The 23,016-nt window shown below is 37.6% G+C and overlaps 2 protein-coding genes across 2 annotated transcripts in view; one reads left to right on the forward strand and one right to left on the reverse strand.

The window, feature by feature from the left end:
* Positions 1-23,016, reverse strand: part of LOC117300656 — a 41,563-nt gene that overhangs the window by 12,547 nt on the left and 6,000 nt on the right. The window contains exons 3-15 of the mRNA XM_033784351.1: positions 19,177-19,367; positions 17,637-17,873; positions 14,902-15,082; positions 13,530-13,657; positions 12,404-12,655; positions 11,245-11,358; positions 9,703-9,813; positions 8,024-8,296; positions 6,250-6,483; positions 4,130-4,249; positions 2,774-2,904; positions 1,931-2,083; positions 588-972 (exon numbers count right to left, since the gene is read on the reverse strand). Of these exons, the coding sequence (XP_033640242.1) occupies positions 588-972; positions 1,931-2,083; positions 2,774-2,904; positions 4,130-4,249; positions 6,250-6,483; positions 8,024-8,296; positions 9,703-9,813; positions 11,245-11,358; positions 12,404-12,655; positions 13,530-13,657; positions 14,902-15,082; positions 17,637-17,873; positions 19,177-19,252 (2,395 nt within the window). The 5' untranslated portion in view covers positions 19,253-19,367. The remainder of the gene's footprint in view (positions 1-587; positions 973-1,930; positions 2,084-2,773; positions 2,905-4,129; positions 4,250-6,249; positions 6,484-8,023; positions 8,297-9,702; positions 9,814-11,244; positions 11,359-12,403; positions 12,656-13,529; positions 13,658-14,901; positions 15,083-17,636; positions 17,874-19,176; positions 19,368-23,016) is intronic.
* LOC117301014 (melanopsin-like) lies at positions 21,333-22,295 on the forward strand. Its single transcript, XM_033784894.1, has one exon. It carries the CDS (start codon positions 21,333-21,335, stop codon positions 22,293-22,295), a length of 963 nt encoding a protein of 320 aa, XP_033640785.1.

The raw sequence follows: 23,016 nt of genomic DNA on the forward strand, positions 1-23,016 counted from the left end.
GAAATGGTAGTTTAAAATATAGTTTTACTTGTAATTTGTTTTTCACCAAAAAATGGTATAGTGTCTTATTTCAAACGGGAGTAACTCAGCAACGCGATACACCCCAAAGCTTAGACATATACCAAATTACTGCTGCTGATATGTTCTTTCCAGCCATGCATATAACTCAATTCTTGAAATTGCCTACATCTGACTCATTTTCACAGAGCGGGTCACATATATGCACACCGAGCACAGCCAGAGATCCAAAGTGTGAAAGAACCTGGAAGGGCCCCAAAAAACACACCTGTGGCATACATTAGCAGAGAATCAATGCACAACTCTACTTATAAATGGCCTTAGCCGGGATTTGAACCAGGTCCAGCAGGGCCACATTGGTGAGAAGCGAGTGCTTTATGCACTTGCAAGCCCCCAACCCCCACCTGCTCTCAACTCTAAGTAGTACTTTCCAACATTTGATGTGCGTATCGTATCAATGTTTTAAACTGACGAAAGCTATATTATGGGGAGTTATTTGATAGTTTCAAAGAAACAAAACTATTTCCAGGAAAATGTTCAACAAGAATAATCAAAATTAATAAACGTACCAGTCACAGATCGTACTATTTCTCCAATATTTTGAGGCAGCTGAGCGGATGCGACGACCTCAATATCAGGGGGTATCTCACTGGTGTTAAAGGTCTTCACTTCTGTTCCTTCTAGTGTGCCGATTTCCTGCGGCCCTCCGGGTTGTTGAACCGACACAAAGCTGAATCCACCATTGGCCTCCATTGGGTCTAGACTTACCCCTTCAACATGGAGGCTCGGTTGCTGTATGCTAACCATGCCCTCCTGCTGAAGAGTAGAACTGATCTGAGCCTCAACTGACTGAACGATCCCTGATGAGCTGACTCCGTTGTCGTTAGCAAGATCATCGTTGGTGTTCTGATTCACAAGGATGTTATTGACCGTCTCTACTACAGCTACTGCGACCTGTCGGGTCATAATATTAATTGTTAAGTAGTTGCTAAAGTAGCATCGAGAAGTAAGAATATTACCCATAAAAGAATTTCACCCATACATTGATGTTAGCAGTGTATACTCAGTTACTTCCCCGAGTCCTGTTTAAAATAGACACAGGCATATCACTGGGGTGGGATTAGAACCCCTTAACCTTTGCCAGTTCTAAAGCAGACGTTTTAATACCACTAGACCTCCGAGATTGCCCTGTACCTGGAGGCCCGTAGGCCCACCTTTGATCCATACGTTTTAGCAGCAGACACAGCAAGAATTAAAAAGAAGCATCGAGGATGAAGATTAATTGGTCTTACTTGTAGAAATCAGGAAAGGGCCGAGTGTAACAGTGTCCTTTTTCCCATTCTGAAACTTTGTGGTTCTGCAATCTTAATTTTTTTTCTTTTACAACTATTTTTCTAAAGAAGTTTAAATCTTAGGGACCGGCCGATGCATAAATGGAGTTAAAGACACTGGACACTATTGGTAATTGTCAAAGACTAGTCTTCTCACTTGGTGTATCAACACATACATAAAATAACAAACCTGTGAAAATTTGAGCTCAATTGGTCATCGAAAGTTGCCACACGAAGTTGTGTGCTTTCAGATGCTTGATTTCGAGACCTCAAGTTCTAAATCTGAGGTCTCAAAATCAAATTCGTGGAAAATTACTTCTTTCTCGCAAACTATGGCACTTCAGAGGGAGCCGTTTCTCACAATGTTTTATACCATCAACCTCTCCCCATTACTCGTTACCAAGTGAGGTTTTATGCTAATAATTAGTTTGAGTAATTGTCCACTGCCTTTAATAGACCTTTTTCAGGTTATTTCACTGTAACCTTACTGGTTTCCTTAGGAAAAAAATACTTAGAGCGAAAACCAGCAGACAAAATCATGCCTGTTCAATGATTAATTAAAAAGATTACCAAAACTCTACCTCAGGATTACCAGATCCAGCATCCGCAATTTTGATCAAGATATCAGCCACATCTTCTACCTCTACCTCTTCGTCACCAACGGCGCTGTTGTCTTGTGTCCGATTTTTGAGAAAAATAGCAACTTCCTCAGCATTACCTTCAGTCACCTCAACCTGTGCATTCAATAAATAAATAATTATTGGTTGATTAAATAAAGACAATTCAATTGGCATAAAAGAAAAGGTCATGTACCCTATTGACATTACCCAATGTTTCCCATGTTAACAAACATTCTACAGCTCTATAACAAAAACCCAGACATTTCTGTTTCTTAATAATTTTCCCGACTTTTTTAAGTAAAAAAACCCCCAAAAACCAGCAATGAACGTTGCTGTTGTTTTTTTCTTTGTTTTTTTTCGGGGGGGTGGGGATCTTTGTTTGTTTGTTTGTTACGCAAGATTTGACCCACTTCCACTCACATAAATACTTAAAAGTATACTTTTCTAAAACTCATGTCCAAATACCAAAAGTGTCCTTTATGTCAACAGAGCACTCCATTTCTAAAATTAGAACACAATTTCTGTTTCAAGTTATATTTATTGAAATTTTTACTGAAAAAGTTTGATTAAATAAATGAACATTATTAGTGATATCTCGTCTTTTTGTGATGATTATTCAGAAGCGACTGGTCTCTTAAGGGAGAGTGCATTGAAAAAGATGTGCTTCTGTAATGGTGTCCATTGCATTGTACACTTAACAATTTCCAGTTGACTTTTACCATGCTTTTGTAATCTTAAATATATACCGCAATAACACTTCATCACTTACATGTATGTAGACTTAGACAAATAAATTGTATTTACCCGATCAGCAACATCTTCGATGGTGAGTTTGATGGCTTCACCGCAGTCGAGAAGCGTGTAGTTTGCCTCCCACTCAAAGTAAAGAGGTGGGTCAACCACCAGACAGTCCCGTACGGCTATTGGCTCACCAGCTGAAGGAATAATTATTCAAAATGAACCCTTTAGATTAAATCAATGCATATAGAAAGTAACTGCCGTAAAGTAGACATGATATTTGGTCCTTTGAAAAAGTAAGAAAAAGAAGTAAAGAGCTCACATACATGTACATAATTCTTGGGCATTGCACAGTTTTCATGCTATTTAAAAACTATTTTCCTGACCTGAAAGTGCTAAAAGAAATCGGATATCCGACCTAAGTAGGAAGAATGTCTTGCCTGGTTTTTGAACGAAGAGTGTACTTTTTTGTAATTACTCCAAAAATTAACGTCCATAAAAACTTGTTTGGTTAAAAACAATGAGGGGCTGTTGATGTTATACAAAATTGTTTGAAGTGACCCACTTTGAAGTAATTACTTCGCACAATAATGAGGTTTTTAGAGAACGAGCTAAGTTTGTACCCCATTTTAATCTGAAAGGGCCTTTCTCAGGCATCTGAAAGCACACGATTCCATGAAACAAGGGTCTGTTTTTCTGTCATTATTTTCTTACAGCTTCAACGACCAATTGAGCATACTGGTCTTTGACAATTTCCAAACAGACACCCTGTCCTTTAAAGAATAATGTGCAAAACTTTTTGATTGTTAAATAAATAAATTGAAAAGGTCTTAAAATTAAAAGTAGGGTCAAAACTTTGGCATTGCACCCAAACCCCCTTAACTTTTGTTTAAAACCTACTTGTTATAAAGATGGTAAAAGTAAGCATCCTGCAAAATTGTTGCTTAAAAATGCCCCAATTTATTAGAATTAATAAAAACATTTGAATCTGATGAGAAATGGTACATTCATGCAAGACCCTTGGATATCTGAGGATTGGTGTCTGTACCGCTAATGCTGCGGACAGAGATGTGGTTTATTACCCACTGTCACCTTGCTAAATGTTCTTATGAAATTATCATGACAGTTTTGTTTTGCAATTTTCTCAACAAGTACACACCGTCAGCTGAAACTTTCACAGGTGTCAGTTCATTGACTCTTTCGGGATAATTTTGCAAAACGTTTTCTCGAAAATTTTGCAAAATAAATCAGCATAGGCCCTACACTGACAAAAATTAATCTAGTATAAACTGACCTTTAAAAGCCATTACATCCATATTGAGTTGGTTAATTGATTGACTGATTGACTGATTGACTGATTGATTGATTGATTGATTGATTGATTGATTGATTGATTGATCGATTGATTGATAGACAACTTACCATTGGTTGTGTTAAGTGTACATCTCTGAAAGGATTTTGCAGTTTGTCCTGCCTCGGTGGGCTGCCATTTAATAGTACGGTCAAGAGTTGAATCATGTGAACTGATGACGTCACATTGACCTGAAAATGAGTAGAAATATCTGATCAGTAAAGTGTCCCTGACCGAGCTACTTCACTATACTTGCTTTGTCTTTTAGATGGGCATAGGTCCTGTGCTCTAGGGTTAGTAATAATAATAATAATTTGGGGCGCTAATCGTCCTTACTCACAGCTAGAGCTGAATTGCGAAGGACGCGGCTACACTGTGTTCGAGAAGCAGGCATGCAAGGGCGCATTCAGCTGCCAGCCACATCAACCCATTATGACCACGGAGCACAGCCAAGATCGAAAGTGTTTGATTTTTTCCTGACGGAGGAAAACCCGGATAGTCTTGAAAACCCTTGTGGCACAGCAGAGAACCAACGCACAACTCAACTCACATATGGCCCCGACCGGGAATCGACCCGGGGTCACCTTGGTGAGAGGCGAGCGCTTTACACACAGGCCAACCATGCCACCCCAAAGTAGTGCACCTAAAAGAACCCAAAACACTTACTGTGGAAGAGTATTTCTGTTTCACATAATTTATGTGCGGGTAGGACAGTAAGCGATTAGTATTGCATACTAGGATTGGTTGTGCGTATTATAACAGCCCTTACAAATATTCTGCCTTTTCATTGGTTTAGAGCGCATCACATGATATGTCTTAGTCCGGCGGCCGTGTAATAGTGCATCGTTTGCCGTCACACGGCGTGCAGTACCCAGCCGTCTTTTTAACCGCCTCAAACCCAATCAGTTGTGCATCTGTGTATCTGTAAGGTGCGTACAAACGTTACGTGTTTGAGGATAATAAATAGTCTGTTGTGGTGTTATAAAACAAATATTGACTGCATTTACTCGTGCTATGGTTAAAACTCAGACTCCCTCAGTGATCCCCAAACCGTTCCATTTTCCTGAGGCGCAGTCGAGAGAAAATAGAACGCTCCAGGGATAACCTCGAGAGTCGTAGTTTTAACCATAGCACTCGAAGCAGTCAATATTTGTATACTAGAATTGGTAAACCCAAAACACTTATTGTGGAAGAGTAGGGGTTAACCCAAGTGTTTTTGTGTACTAAGATTGGTAGTGCATGAGTAGTGCTGCCTTCAAGACCTGATGCCAGCAAACGAGAAGGCTGTGAGATATATGTGCCCAATCCTGACAATTTTTTTTTAATTAGAGTTGGTGATGGACTCGAAAGAAGAAGTGCCTATAGCAAGTAACTAACCCAAAAACTTATAGGGTACAGAGTTGGGAATTGGAAGTGTGCGGTGTTAGGCCACACAATATTTATTAAGTTGTAATTATTTTTGTTTGTTAATACACAATTGTTTATTGTTGTTGTTTTTTCCTCCTATTGCAAGATCTCCCAGCCACTCAGCTCTGGGTATTACAATTCCAATTCAATGCACATGGATTTTGCATGTTGACAATGGCAATTAAATATACAGTGGAAACAAACAACACGGAGTATAATTATGAAGAGATGGATGCTACATAATTCAACAATAAAATGTATAGCAGTGTTACTAACATGCCAACAAACATGCAGGGACAAAAAGTTAAGTAATGCTGACTATCTATTTCCTGACACTGTTAAAGACACTTGACACCTTTGGTAATTGTCAAAGACCAGTCTTCTCACTTGGTGTATCTCAACATATGCACAAAACAACAAACCTGTGAAAATTTGAACTCAATTGGTTGTCGAAGTTGCGAGATAACAATGAAAGAAAAAACACCCTTGTCACACGGAGTTGTGTGCTTTCAGATGCTTGAATTCAGGACCTCAAAATCTAATTCTGAGGTCTCGTAATCAAATTCAAATGTTTAAGTGGAAAATTACTTCTTTCTCGAAAACTACGTTACTTCAGAGGGAGCCGCTTCTCACAATGTTTTATAATATCAACCTCTTCCCATTACTCATTACCAAATAAGGTTTTATGTTTACAATTATTTTAAGTAATTACTTATTTTGAGTAATTGCTTACAATTATTTTGAGTAATAGTGTCCACTGCCTTTAAGAGAAGTTTGTACTCACCTCCAACCGATATGAAGAAAGAACACTCCAAAACCACCATATACTGTTGTTCAAAACGTTGAGTGTAGTCCACTTTGTGAATTCCTATGAGGAATGTACCGGGCGGTAGAGATGATGTCAAACTTGTTTGGCCGTTCCATCCGGTTACAACCGGTTCATTCCAGTCCACACTGGAACTATTGTCACCGGGTTCAGCAATAACACTCAAGTTCATTGGACAGATGATATCCACCACTACAAATATCAAAGCACAAATAAATGAAACTTTATTTCCAATTTTGCCTCATTTATCATCTTTTCATTTTAGTATTTATTTTCCAGACCTGGAAGAATGGTCATGTTTTTGTGACCATTGACCAAAAAAGTTATAAGGATTGTTTAACTATGCTGGGAATATGAGTTTTTTTATTTTTAATCCCAGCTATTTCACTTCTTAGTTTTTTCCTTTTAATGAGCAATACAATAACATTGCACCCTGAAATCGTCGTCACACTAAATTTTGCAAGGAGAAAGGTACAGGTTTGGTAATCACTCTTCACATTAATGGGAACAAAACATTAGGCCTACTTGGCTAGAAGTACAGCATCTCCCAATATAGCCCTATATAGGACTCTTTCTCTGTACACAGGAACAGAGTCCTAGCTATTGAGGCCCGTTTCTGGGGCGGAAAAATTTCACAGCTTCATAACTTGAATCTTACCTGCAACAAGCCACTAATTTCAACCGATTCACATTCCATGGCGGCATACATTTTTCTGCGGTGGGTTTTGGTCCTCATATTTTCCTCACAAATCCGTCATGTTCGTGAAATAATGCAGCTTCCAACGTAAAAAATTCCAGTTTCGATCGTTTTCTCACAGTGTTGTCTGTTGTCGTGCGTACACGTATACATTCGCGTGCAAGACGCATGATGCAAGCTTAGACGCATGAATTCTTGGTCACCGTATCTTGACTGCACAGCGGTACCAACACAATTCAAAATTTGGGCGTCGTGCGTCTTGCGTACACACGGCAGACTGTGAGAGTACGAACAAAAAAGGGAATTCCTTTATTGTTGCGAGCTGCATTATTTAATGAAAATGACGGAAGTGTGAAGAATAACTTACGATTAAAACCCACCGCAGAAAAACATATGCTGCCATGGAATGTGAATCTGTTGAAATTGGTGCTTTCTTGCAGGTAAGATTTGAGTTATGAAGCTGTGAAAATTTTCCGCCCCCAGAAATGTACCCTGATGTCCAGGACGTCACTGTAGTACAAAACGAAAGTGTAAGGCCGCCAGGGCTACTTCCAATAGTATAAAGCATTTTGAAAACCATTTCACTTCTAATTATTTTTATTCACAAAAATTTTAATCTGAGAAAAGTTTCTGTCGGACACATTTCTCAGTTTGTATATTCCAATTACGGATTATTCTTCCTGCATGGACTTAAACACTCCAGATTGTTTTCATAATTAAAAAAAAAAATGCAACAATGAAATTTTTACAAGTTAGTTTAATAAATGTAGATATCTTCATTAATATAGGATTCAAACAATAGAATGGTTCCAAAAACCAAAGGTATAGTTTACCTTAAAATCCTCCTAAATTTATATCGAATTAAGGCTCTAAAAAATAAACGGTTCAATCCCATTAAATCCAAGTCAAAATTTTAAGTATTGTTATTTTGTTTCATCAAAACTACTGTTACAATTGTTTAATGCATCTGCAACAAAGAAACAATTCCATGCATTTAATGTTTTTAGAACTCAAAACGGGAAAAACCTTACAAACCTGTAACTGTGACAATGAAAGAGCATTCTGCCTTATTCCCTGCTCCGTCGGTGGCATTAAACATCACTTCGGTCTTACCAACACTAAAGTTACCCGAGCTAAACATATGACAATAGTAGTAACCAGTCGATGAGCAGCCAAAGCTTACAAAGGGAGTGCCGGAGTTGTCTGTGAACACTGGTGGATTCCAGCTGTGAGTCACTTGACTTGACTGCATGGTGACAGGGATAGTGGTGTCATTGGGACAACCAGTAACCATTGGTGGTTCAATATCTGCAAGGAAAAAAGGCATAAATACAAAGCCATTCAAGTTATAGGAACTGGACAACTTTGGTAATTGTAATAAGACCAGTGTTCTCACTTTGTGTATCCAAACATCATCATCATCAATCATCATAGGCTGTTGCCCGTTGGCGCAGCAACCGCCCACTTCTCCTTGGTTGTGTGGCTGGTGCAGGAGTGTTATGCCTCGCTGTAAGGTCGCCGATCAATATGCATAAAATAACAAACCTGTGAAATTTTGTCTTAAAGGCAGTGGACACTATTGGTGTTGGTGTATCTCAACATAAGCATAAAATAACAAACCTGTGAAAATTTGAGCTCAATCTGTCATCGAATTTGCGAGATAATAATGAAAGAAAAAAACACCCTTGTCACACGAAGTTGTGTGCATTTAGATGGTTGATTTTGAGACCTCAAGTTCTAAATGTGAGGTATCGAAATCAAATTCGTGGAAAATTACGTCGTTCTCTAAAACTATGGCACTTCAGAGGGAGCCGTTTCTCACAATCTTTTATACCATCAACCTCTCCCCATCACTTGTCACCAAGTAAGGTTTTATGCTAATAATTATTTTGAGTAGTTACCAATAGTGTCCACTGCCTTTAATTGATCATCGAAGTTGCAAGAGAACAATAAAAGAAAAAACACACCCTTGTTCCACAAATTTGTTTGCTTTCAGATGCATAATGAAAGGCTTCAGGCCTGAAGTCTTTTATTACTTTAGTGAGAAATAACCTCTTTCTCAATAACTGCGCTAATTCAGAGGGAGCCGTTTGTCACAATGTTTTATACTATCAACAGCTCTTCCTTGCTCATTACCAAGTAAGTTTTTATGTTAATTTTGTTTTGAGTAATTACCAACAGAGTCCAGTGCTTTTAAAGGCAGGGTACACTTTTGGCAATTATACTCTACAAGTTAATGACTGTAAAAAAAATCACTTGAAAATTAGCACTGAAAAGCTGTTGATACTACACAACATTGTGAGAAGCAACTCCCTTTGAAGTAGTGCAGCTTTAGAGAATAGTCTGCGATCAGATGCCTGTGCAAGGCTTTATGCCTGGGGCCTTTTTAGATTCATGTTTTCATGTGTGAAAATTAAACAAGGGCGTTTATTTCATTATTTCTTGCAACTTGGAGGTTTATTTGAGCCAATATTGTCACAGGTTTGTTTTTTTATGCAAATGTTGGCATATCATCTCAGCAATTAGAAGAAGTACTATAGGATTCGCTAAAGGGCATTGTTTAAAAAAATGTTCAGCAAAATCAGAGACAATGCCTGCCAATCCATTAGTTGAGTTGATATGGAATGACCTATTGGTTTTGGTTCAAGTGGCAAAAAAGGCCTTCTCAATGATCCTCCTATAGAAATATATGAAACATAAAATACGAAACATACCATAATCACATCTGGCTCCGTTGAACCCAGGACGACATGTGCATGTGAAGTTGTTTAAACCATATTCACAATCTCCCCCATCCGAACATATTGCTTGGCACTGAACCAAATCTGAAATTATGGAATTGAAGTGTTACTGAATTTCTTTCTACTACTATATGAACTGTAAAACTTTTGATATTTCAAACTAATTTTTGTCATTTAGCATGAACAAAGAAAATTAACTATGGTGGAACTTGAACCTCTGACATACAGGTGCGCTCTACCAAGACCAACTGAGCTATATTGCCCTACCCTATGTTAGTGATCTCCCTTTTTATCATTATCTTTGTTTAAAGACACTGGACACCTTTGGTAATTGCCAAAGACCAGTCTTCTTACTTGGTGTATCTCAATATTATGCACAAAATAACAAACCTGTGAAAATTTGAACTCAATTGGTCGTCAAAGTTGCGAGATAATAATGGAAGAAAAAACACCCTTGTCACACAAAGGTCTCAAAATCAAATTTTAATATTTTAGTGGCAAATTACTTCTTTCTCAAAAACTCTGTTAACTTCAGAGGACCTGTTTCTCACAATGTTTTATACAATCAACAGCTATCCATTGCTTGTTACCAAGAAATGCTAACAATTATTTTGAGAAATTACCAATAGTGTCCAGGCCTTTAAGGATGCAACCCATACAACTGCCGAATAGCCAGGCGGGATGGCACCAAATTTTTGTAAAAAACTTTTGGAAATTTTCATAAAATTCAACCATTTAAAAAAATTATATTTAGTCAGTTTCCCTTGTAGTTAGTACTTTATGAAATGAAAAAGTTGCATCCCCATCGTAAACTTGAGTGTGGTCCATGCATCATTGCAGAATGGCTTGTGACCACCAAAATAGGGCTGTATATAACTCATTTTGTAGAACTCCTTAATTCAGAGGTCGCTGGTTCAAGTCATGCTCTTTTAAATAGTCTTTGTTCAACCCAAAAGAAATGTGAAGTTAATTAGTAAAGGTAAGGTAAGGTTCCTTTTATTTGCAACCACATCCTTTTATTTGCAACCACATACATGTTAAAAAAAACATTAAAACTTACAAAACACATTACCAAAACTTTAAAATCATTTACCAGATGAAAGTTCAAAATGTAAATGTAAGAGTAAAAATATTGTTACCTTTGTGGTTTATTACATGTACTTGAAAAAATAACTTCATTTCATTTATTCTGATTGTGAAGCAAAGCACTCGCAGAAAAGTTAACTTTTAATCACTGTACTGACCAATAACCCAACGGAGAGATGAGGGAGGGACTATTTTCAGTAGGAAATCCCCAAAGACTTATATTCCAGTGAGAAACCATGCACCCAATACAGGTAGGGACTAACAACCCAATTCACATATTGCCCAGGCAGTATTCGAACCAGGGTCCTCGAGGTGCAAGGTGAGGAATATACCGATATACCAGTCTGACCACATTATGACAGTTCCTGAAATGCTAATAATAGGAAACAATCTACATGTACAAAAATATAATGTTGAAGACAAACTTACCTATTTCGCATCTACTTCCACTGTATCCAGCAAGACAGTTACAGGTATAGCCATTTAAAGAATTCACACAAATTCCCTCATTAAGACAAGGCGCTGACTCACAACCCTTGGGAACTGGAAACAAAATACAAAATAATATTAATAGTAACTAGTTCTTATATATAAAGGGTATTTTACAATAACCAAATCAACGCGCTTTACATTAGCGCCCTGGAGTGGATTTCACAAAGAGTTAAAGGAACATGTTGCCTTGGATCAGTCGAGTTGGTCTTTGAAAAGCATTTGTAACTGTTTGTTATAAAATGCATATGGGTAGAAAGATGTTGTAAAAGTAGAATATAATGATCCACACAAACATGCCTCAAAATTGCACGGTTTTCCTTTTACCTCGTCGACTAACACGGTCAGCCATTTATGGGAGTCAAATTTTTGACTCCCTTAAATGGCCGACCGTGTTAGTTCGCACGGTAAAAGGAAAACCACGAAATTTTGAGGCAAATTTGTGTGGATCATTGTATTCTACTTTCAAAACATCTTTCCAACCATATGCATTTTATAACAAACGTTTACAACGCTTTTTATAGACCAACTCGTCCGATCCAAGGCAACGTGTTCCTTTAAGACAAGTCTTATCTCAAATTAGGACAAGTTACTCGTCCTTACTTGGGACTAGTCGTACGTTTTTATTATCTCCTAGGACTAGTCCTAAGTTTAGGAATAGTCCTAACTCTTTGTGGAAACGACCCCTGGTCATTGGGCCAATACAATTCCTTAAATCTTTCTCAGCTCCCTGATGAGGAGTAAAAGCCCTGGGCTGTTGTGGCGCTCCAAAAGTTTTTTTCAAAAATTAACCATGTCTAACATCACACTCACAGATGGGTGAAGAGAAACGATTATAGTAAAGCATCTTGCTCAAGCCTATGCCCGCTACACAATAGAAGGCCTAGATGAATAAAAACATCAGCGAAAAATTTAGCACATCCCAAAGTTGTTCAAGGCATTAACAAAATTGTCTGCAGTAAGCCTGTTCAAATAAGCGTTTTCGTTAAAACACGTCATCCAGAAAGAAGTGGCTAAACTTCTTTGTTTAGTACATCCATCGACCCATATAAGTATCCTCCTGTGAACGTGCATATTTAAGTGAGTGCATACAATGTACCTTCATAAATGTGCAGACCACCAGCATCCACAACCTCTGTTGTTCCATAGTGCTCTATAGCGATGTTCTGTAAGTTTGACCGTATAATACCAAACCTCTTATCAGTCAAGTAGACAAAACCATCGTACACAGCGATGTCAAATGGCCGGATGTCGTCTAAGCTAAAATCTCCAATTATTCTACGATCCTGTCCATTGAGATCTGAGGATTCTACTTTGTCTGTTGTAGCATCACACCAGTAGAGTCGATCACCTTTGAGAAGCAATAATAGTAATAAGGAATAATAATAATAAGGAATAATAATAATAATAAAGACTTGTAATGTGCATGTGTCCGTCCTGATGGGTGTTCAAGGCACAGTAAAACCAAAAACAAAACGAAAACAGACACAACAAAATTAGTCCATGAAAACATGTTTCATACATGTATGTCATACCCCGAGTCTTTCCCTAACCCCACCCGTGACCTTCGATAGTTGTTGTGACAGACAGAATTGAATGGCAAAGGAAACAAGTTCATATTTACAAGAAAATGTACAACATATTTACAATTTTGTGCAAAATTTAGACATGACAACTCTTTTTTCAAGTTTTTTCAGTGGCACCCAATGGGGATCAAATGGCACATCGCATTTGATAGCATTTCAAACAAGCAAAACCCCTACTGTTAAAAACCACCAATCAGCGCGACTTTTAAACATGGTAGGGCTTGGACTTGGGTTTAGTTTTAAGATTAAACGAAAATTATTGATAGGGACTCACAGAGTTCCTTTCGCCAGAACCACCAGGTAAGGTTTTTTTGCTGCGAAAAACAGTTCTCACACAAACAAAAGTAAGGTAGTTGACGTTGGTTTATTCAAGACCCCCAGTTGTTAATGTTTCGTTTGAAAACAATCTTTGGGCAATAGCCGAAGAAGATAAAATTATCTTCCTTTTAAAACTTCAACGAAATTCGCAGGGCAATGGGTTGAAGAGTTATGATTGAAAATGCTTACAAAAGTATGTTTTCAGGCCGGTTTTTTGTATTGTAAGTTCCACGCACTGGTGGTTCACTTAAGTTGCAGTAAGGAATTCATATGTGCCTATAAGCAGCCCATTGTTGCATTGGCGTTACAGCTTATTCTCACCTTGAGAGTCCATAGCCAGGCCATTTGGCCAGCCCAGACCCGTATCGACCAATATCATACGATCAGATCCATCTGTGTTGGCGCGCTCAATCTTTGGTGCAGTACCCCAATCCGTCCAGAACAGATAGCTGTTTTTACAATAATAAAGGAATATTACAGAATTGGTTTTTGCTAACAAAACAGTTGCTGGCAGTGTACATGTATAAGCACTTTATGTAATCCACCATATACATTAACTGACAAACCTGTAGAAGTTTGAGATCGATCCGCCATCTGGTGGGTCATGAGAGAATAGTGAAAAAACTTTAACAAATTTTGCATTGCATTGATGCCCAAAAAAAATTAATAAAACGCTCACTGAGCGTAAACTCCAAACGCGAAGTTAGATTATTTATTTCTCATCAAATATGACATTTCAGACAGAAATATTTCTAGGGATGTTTTCAACTATCATCATCATCATTAGACCGTGTAAGTTTGATGTAAATCTGTGATCTTCACGATTTTTGTTTCTTACCAATTCTGTAGCGTTCCTTTAAAATAATTATATTCAATATTAGTTTTGTTCATACAATTTTACAAGAAAAAAATTGTTTACAAAATCGACAACGTATTGCTTCCCTTTCAAACTGAGTTAAAGGGAAGGTATATGATTGGTAATCATAAAGTTTGTGGCATTAACAACTTTTGGTAAAAAGAAGCCTACAGCAGCTTTTGATAGTATAAAGCATTTAAGTAATGTGGTTCTTAAATAAAAGATAACACTTTTTATGCCCCAAAAATTTGAATCTGAGAAGCGTTACCTCGTAATGCTTATCAGATTTTGTATCCCTATTAGGGATTATTCTTCCTGCGTGAAAATACTTGGATTTTGTTCAGAATTTTCTTCAGACCACCTTTTGAAATGTTCAGATATTAGTTCATTGAAACAATCAAACGGCTAAAAAAAAGGTATACTTTCCCTTGAAAGACCCTGGACGCTATTGGTCATTGTCAAAGACTAGTCTTCACAGTGGGTGTATCTCAACATATGCATAAAATAACAAACCTGTAAAGTTTGAGCTCGATTGGTCGTCAAAGTTGCGAGATAACTATGGAAAAAAACACATCCCCGTTACACGAAGTTGTGTGCTTTCAGATGCATGATTTTGAGACCTCAAATTCTAAACTTGATGTCTCGAAATCAAATTCGTGGAAAATTACTTCTTTATCGAAAACTACGTAACACATCAGAGGGAGCTGTTCCTCACAATGTTTAACACTATCAACCTCTCCCCATTACTCGTAATCAAGAAAGGTTTTATGCTAATAATTATTTTGAGTAATTACCAATAGTGTCCACTGCCTTTAAAGAACCCCAAAATAAACCAACCTGTTGCTGGTGTCCAGAATGATAGCTCTTGGTTTAACTTCTGTTGTACCTAAAGAGTCTGTGAGACTAACAACCACCATTCTGTTGTTTCCATCCATCGTAGCTTTCTCTATCAAGTCCTTTCCGGCATCGGTCCAGTACATTAGACGGTTCTCAATATCAAGGGTCAAACCATCTACCTCTGATGAGGAAATAATTTGGGGGAAAAGGGTTAAGGAAAAAGCAGAGAGTCATTATGTTGAAAATACTAATTTTAAGAGCTTCTGGCGGACAACCGAATCGCGGCAGGAGGAAAATGAGCTACACAGACACCAAACCAGACCCAACAACGCAAAGCAACCTGGCACTATTTCATCAAAGCTGCTTCTACTATTCCGTCCAAGGACGAAGGATGATGATGAAGAGCTGAACCATTACAAAATTGAAAGCCAGTTCTCCATTATCAGAGAAAACATTTGGCTGAAACATGTGAGTAAAATAGCATTTTAAGACCCCTTACCATGGCTTGTTCTTAAGTTAAGTTGGCAACCATTGGTTCTTTTCAGAACCAACACGACTCAAAAGAGATTTACACATGGTGCTACCACAAACCTAACCTAAATATACCATGCAAAGTTTCAAAGCCTCCTTGTAGCATTGTTTCTCAAATTCAAAATTTTGGGGGATAAAACTGATATCTTTTTACACTTTATAACCACATTATTAATTTGAAGTGATGTTTCTCAAAATGTTTTACACTATTGAAGGCTGCTGTACTTCTAACCAAGTAGGTTTTAATTGCCATTATTTTAAAAAATCCTATCTTTCCCTTTAATAGTTGATCACTTCACTCTTTAAAAAAGTTTAGTTTTGGTGTTTTCATGAACTGAGTCACACACAGAGCGACATTTCTCATTGATTGACATTGCTGAACTGCCATTGTTGTCAGTTTATAGAACTATGACAAAATGCCTGGAAGCTGTGTATCTGGCATGGCTGTTGACATTGGAAGGGAAATGTAATTTATAGGGACTTCCCCTTCCTTTCATAAACATAGGAGCATGGTACAGTCCCAAATTCATGGGAATTGTTTGACAAACAGTTTACTCTCAGGAAACAAACTATTTTGACTGTTATCACCTTCAAGGACACAAATAATGTACGCTGTGCTTCAAGTTAAAGGGCAAGGCTCGTATATTATTAAAGAACTGAACTGAACTGAACTGAATCTTTCTAAGCTCCATGGGGAGTATACAACTTGGGCAACCGTAGCAATCCAATGGCTTTTTCATACACATTATCAATGTCAACCCTCGCAGGTACCCAGTTATACCCCTGTGTGAAGAAAAGCAATCATAAGTAAAGTATCTTGCTCAAGGACAAAAGACCGGGACCCGAACCCACACTTCGATGACTAAAGGACCAGTCACACTGCAGCGATAATGAAAACGATAAAGACAACAACACAAAGAGAACGCATTCTACTGGTTGAATTGCTTCGCCCAGAATACGTGCACGCTTACTCAACCAATCAAGGACGAGCATTGTAAATGTTCTCGTTCTCGTTGCCCAGAATACGCGCACAATTACTCAACCAATCAAGGACGAGCATTGTAAATGTTCTCGTTTTCGTTGTCGTTATCGATGCATGCCCGTTTGAGTGGGCCTTTAAAGGCAGTGGACACTATTGGTAATTACTCAAAATAATTATCAGAGTAAACCTTTCTTGGTGACGAGTAATGGGGAGAGGTTGATGGTTTAAAACATTGTGACAAACGGCTCCCTCTGAAATGCCATAGTTTGCGAGAAAGAAGTATAAATTTTCCACGAATTTGATTTTGAGACCTCAAGTTTAGAACGCACACAACAGGGGTTGCCCTTAACTTTTTTTCAACTGGCCAGCAGGACCAGTTGGCTTGATTTTCACTGGTCTGCCAGTTTTTTGACTGGTCCGTCAATTTTTTTATTTTATTTTTAAACTAATGTTATACTGTTGTATACCAACTGCTTGATTTCCGATCGTCGCTATTAAAAAATTCAACATGAATTGCAACGTCAACTTAACTGCACTGGAAGCCATACTATATTTATGTGTACCAAGTTATTGTGTTCGTAAGGGGGCTTATTAATTTTAGAGCATTTTTTCTTTAAAAATGTAATAACATTAATATTATAATTAATTTAAAAACAGGTCAAATTATTTGTCAGAGCAAATTGGAAAATTTAATATGAACTTTATTTAGGTAGTTTTTTTAGTCCACGGTTTATTGCAAGCACTCGACATCGAAGTATTTCTAAGTAAGAAGAACTTTTTTATGAAAACAGATTAGTGTTTTACTAAACAAAACAAAAAAACTTTAATACCGACTGTTAAAATATCATTAACTTTTTATGTATTGCCTTCAAATCTACGGTGGGGAGGGTTACGTGCGATCGCTCAAGTTATTTTATCATGTATAAACATTGCCTATTATTTTAGTTTTAAGAAGTATTGATAAACATAATACATCGTTCAAAATCTTCCCACTTTCGTCCAGAAAACCCCCAACAAATTTTCACAGATTTGATATTTTAAGCACATGTTGAGATACACCACTTGTGAAGGTTCGTCTTTGACAATATTACCAATAGTGTCCACTGCCTTTAACCACCAGAACTTTAATTGGATGCTCTGTACTCCTATGCCATGACTCCCTATAGTTTTAAATACATTGTTTTCAATTAACACACCAACCACAAAAACCAGTGGAACTTACCGTCAATATTGCTGACAAGAACTTCCAAGCCAGTGCCATTCAAAAAGACACGTTGAATGCTGGAAATACCAAAGTCTGTCCAGTAGACCTGTCTACTTACAGGATCATAGTCAACAGCAAGAGGATTAAAGGAAGGGTCTGAAGTACCAGGGATGACGGTGAAATTGAAGGTATCTGCCTGAGCTACGTAGATCCCTGGAGGGAATTGGTTGGCCACAAATACAAGATTGGAGGCACCTATTGTTTAAAGATAAAAATAATTCAGAATTATTAAGTCTAAAAGGATACACACACCAAAGTTACCAATGATCAGCACTAAAATACCATCCAAAAGCAGGTATTAGAGAGAGAGAGAGCTAGCAAAATAGCTATTAAAGACACTGGACACTATTAGTAATTGTCAAAGACTAGTCTTCTCACTTGGTGTATCTCAATACATACATAAAACAACAAACCTGTGAAAATTGGAGCTCAATTGGTCGTTGAAGTTGCCACAGGAAGTTGTGTGCTTTCAGATGCTTGATTTTGAGACCTCAAATTCTAAATATGAGGTCTCGAAATCAAATTTGTGGAAAACTACTTCTTTCTCGAAAACTATGTTACTTCAGAGGGAGCCGTTTTTCACAATCTCGGTTTTCCGATTTAAATCGGAAAAGTTGCATCTCTGAATTACTATCAACAGCTCCCCATTACTTGTTACCAAGTAAGGTTTTATGCTAACAATTGTTTTGAGTAATTACCAATAGTGTCCACTGCCTTTAAAATAAAATAACAACTGAATTTTGATTTAATTTGTTTGTTTAAAAATTGTCTTTTTCAAATTAAATTTTGGGTTGAAACATATAACCTGTAACTGCCGTAACCAGGGACCACACCCAAGTTTACAATACAACATGAGAAACGGCAGGCAAGGGATCACTAAGGAGAAATGTTATTTTTGTTTCAAATACCAAGTAATAAACTGTAAACGAAACTAACTTAGTAATTTTTTTACTTGTGTTTCAAATTTAATTAGTTGAGGTTTGTGGTGGCATTGAGTGTAAATCCCTTTTGAGTAGTAGTGTTGGTTCTGAAAAGAACCGGTGGTTGACAACTCAATGTTTGATCAGTATGCTCTGATAAGCGCCAGTCACACTGCAAAGATAACGAAAACAATAAGAGGAGAACACATTCTATTGGTTGCATTCCTCCGCGCAGAATACGCGCACGCCTGTTCAATCAATCGAGGGCGTGCATTGTTAACGTGATCGTTATCGTTTTCAGTAATCGTTGCAGTGTGACAGGCCCTATATAGTATTCAGGATGAAATAAATAACAAAAAGTGCTTGTTTTGCCCCCAAATCTGTCTCAAAGACGCTCAGGAGCACAATGATTGAATTGAGTTGAGTTGAAACTATTCTTTTCAGAACCAACACTACTCAAAAGAGATTCACACATGGTGCTACCACACACCTCATCCGATTATACTCCCACTATGCAAAGTTTCAAATCCTACTTTTTAAATTAACACAAAATTATTAACAAGAAGGGGACAAATTACCTCGACCGTTCACTGGATGATGGCAACAAACCAACAAAATGGCAAGCAATGCAGTCCACTTGCCAACAAGCATCATGATGCACTAGCTCTCACTCCCAACTTTTAATGAAAAAGTACTCTTGGATGATTGTGTTAGGAAGGTCTCAAGCAGGATCTGCCTGAACATGCACACAATTACTGCTACCAGTTCACTGAAAAATAGAAGGAAGTGAAACCTTTTTATGTTTTTTGTTTTCAGAGCCGTCAGAATAAACCACTTTTCTTGGGGGGTGTCCATAGGTTTTGAGTGACATTTTGCTGAATGTTTTACATCCGAAAATGTTAGGATCCATTTTTAACATACACCAATTACTAAAAGGAATGTTCTTAAATCCTGGGGCATAAGCCAACAAATAAAAGAACACATTCTAAAGCTTTGACCTTGTACACATGTAGCTTGAAACTTAATGCATTGGGGCATGGCGTGCATTATTAACTGTAAATGGTGAAAACCAAAACAAACTAATAGGCCCATTGAAAAGCAGATTAAAGTCACCTGGAAATAGAATTTTTTTTCTTTCAAACATAAGAGTATATGCTTACGAACAATAAAACAATTTTTTTAGTAATTGTTTGTCACGATTTATATGTTAAAAAAATATATAGAGTTGTTTGGGGGGCTGACTCATTTACCCCTTTTGTGTGGTCAATCGAGGCAGACTATTGCTATCAACCTGTTTTTTAAATGGCCCTAATTGCCCAAGAAATTGTACAATCTTTGAGAACCCCCCCCCCCCCCGACTTAATAGATATCTACTGGGAACAACAACAGACTTTGACAAGTCACCGGAAATAAAGGCCAGCCACTTTGATATCAAGTCTTATGTCATCTTTCTTCCGAGAACAAAAAATATTTTACCATCATATAAAATTTAGAATGATAGAAAAGGGCGAGCCAAGAAAAGGGACAATACTGTTGGAGATTTTAAAACAAGGCACCGGGAGAAATTTTCTTTTGATTAGTTTGATAAAAGGAATTCCCTGAACACAATGGATGAGATTTAAATAACAATTAATGCTATATGTCAAATTTGCACTCAAAGAAAAAGTGAAACACAAAGGCTGATTAAACCCTCACTCCACAAAAATTAAACCTTTAGATTTAAGAATTAATTTCTGTATGCGCTGAAGACCTAAAACATAGTGCAGCAATCTATAATCTGTTTTATCACATCATTTGTTAAAAATATAATTACTGAAAATGTGTCTAACTTTTGTTTTAACTGTTTATTATGGAACCATAACAGACTCTCACAAAGAGAAAGCTTAAGATTGATATTGTGTGAGAGTGCTGCTCTATAAAATAAATTGACAGACAGACCCATGGCAATTCCCCCGAAAAAAAACACACTCCAAAACCCCCAAAACAAGACCCAAATCTAAACAATCAAATGAACACACAAACTATTCACTTACAAAGAAATTTACAATTCTTTGAAAACATAAGTTGTAATCACACATCTTGACAATATCTTGTTTGCAATGTACAATGTACATGTACAACACTCTTTGACCATCACCTACATAAAACCAAGCAATAGTTCTGCCACAAACTTTCCTGGGCTGGTCAGAAACCCCTCTACACTCTATTTCAGATGAAACATGGAATCCAAATTCTGGCTGTGTCTTCCTTCCAGGTAAAGTTTGCAATAATTGTCACTGTGACATTTCAAGTCCACCTTAATTCCCCCTTGAGCTAAGACAAGGGCTAACTTATTGACATTAACCACCAAGGGCATTCCAATGCCTGTACAAAAATGGAGGGCATTATTGTTCCCTATAGATCTGAGGAAGACCGCCAGATAGAACTACAAAAAAAAAAGTCTCTTTTAATTCCTTTTGTGAGTGTGTGATTTAAAGTCACGTTCATAGTAGTGTTTATGGGAGTCTCGGATATTTTGAACAATTGAATGTGCCAATTTGTGGCTCTGGAGGATTAAAGTCAACTGGTAACTGGATAACCTTGACAACTACATATTCAGCAATACTTTTTCAACAGGAAAAGAAACTTGAAGAAAAGTCTACCCTTTTTTATTGAACGCTCTTTGAAGAAAAATTGGAAGCCTTGATAAATGTATAAAAGCAGGTAAGAATGCACACGTCTCCAGTCTAGAGTCATGGCAGAACAGAATCTACCTCTCTTGATTTTCCAGACCATCGTGGGATGCCTAGGCATCTGTGGTAATGGTTTAGTGTGTATTGTGATCATCAAAGTCCATTTCATGCACACTATCACCAATGCTTTCATCTTCAACCAAGCCCTGATTGATTTCCTTGGATCCCTTGTGCTTCTTCTAAGCAGTGTAATACCCATCCCAGATCCATTCCCTCCTGGGGCTGGAGGGGCACTCATCTGTAGGTTATGGGTGTCAGAGTTCTTTCTTTGGGGATTTTTTGTCACCTCTACATTTAACCTGATGGCAGTCACTCTTGAAAGATACCTAGCTATAGTGTTCCCCTTCAAATACCAACAGCTTGCAACTCGTAGGAATGTCATTCTGACTATTGCTTGTGTTTGGATCTCTGGATTTCTGTTTGCTTTGCAACCCATGTTTAGAGTACAAATTAAGAATGGTGAATGCAAGCAAAAGATGATTCAATACTCTGAGATTTTTGGCATTGCTATTGCAATCGCCTCATACTTTCTGCCATACACTGTCATGCTGGTTGTCTACATCCACATCACACTTGTCTTGAAGAAAGGAGCAGCAAGACTTGGTCCTGCACCAGCAGTTCAGCCATCTGGGAGTGGAGGTGGAGCTGTCAATGACCAGAGAGAGTCCTTAATGAGAGCTAGACGTAACACCTTCAAGACCCTTCTGATTGTCTTTATCGTCTTCACTGTTTGCTGGACACCAAACACAGTCATCTTTTTCCTCTTCAATCTGGGTGTGAACATTAACTTGAATTCACCAGTGCATACGATCACAGTTGCAATGGTTGCCGCAAATGGGTGTCTCAATCCATTCATTTATGCCATTAAGTACAAACAGTTCAGAAAGGCACTCAAGACATTGTTTGGCCGACAAAACCAGATTCCTGAGAACTCACTTGCAACACTTACTACCAATCCTGGATAAGGAACTCTAAAAGTCTTGGGTAAGTTTCTCAAAAGAGATTCAGAATTTCATTAAAAAACAATCAGTTGGCGTTTTATTTTCTGTAGTTTTTAGATTTGTTGCTCACCAGTTGTAGTCAACCCTAAAGAGTCCAAGATTTAAAGGAAAAACAAACCCACAAATTGAATTATTATTCAGGGGTCGTTCCCCAGCAAAGGGATTCATACACTATCCCCATTCAATGTTAAGTTCCATCAATCCAGCCAACCCTACTATAGAAATATTTCATCAGTCTATCTCAGCCTCCAAAAGTCAAATCAATTAAGTATTTCACCCCATCCCTTCACCTATTAAAGTCATCCTAGTCTAGTCTAGTCTGGTTCTATCTTCTAATTTACTTTCCCCATTTAATTTTGTCATTTTGCCCTCGTACCATTGAGTGTGTTTTTTGTATTCATTTGTGTTTGATTGTTCAAGTATAAAATCTTTGATCCATCTTTTAATTGGAGCTTGCGCTTTCAATGACATTCCAAGTCCCTACCAACTTGAATTAAAACAAGATTATGGCCAACTCGTCGACTTAACAATAAAAAAGTGCATTCTTATCCTCTTTACATCTGAGCAAGATTGCCAGGTTGAACTACAAAAAGGAAAAAAAGGAACTAAATTAGTGTAAGATTAAAACCTACACTACCTCTCTCAGAGGACTAAAGTCAACTGGTAATTGGAGAAACCTAGACAA

The sequence above is a fragment of the Asterias rubens genome, chromosome 16 (assembly GCF_902459465.1).
Source record: "Asterias rubens chromosome 16, eAstRub1.3, whole genome shotgun sequence".
NCBI classification, from domain to species: domain Eukaryota; kingdom Metazoa; phylum Echinodermata; class Asteroidea; order Forcipulatida; family Asteriidae; genus Asterias; species Asterias rubens.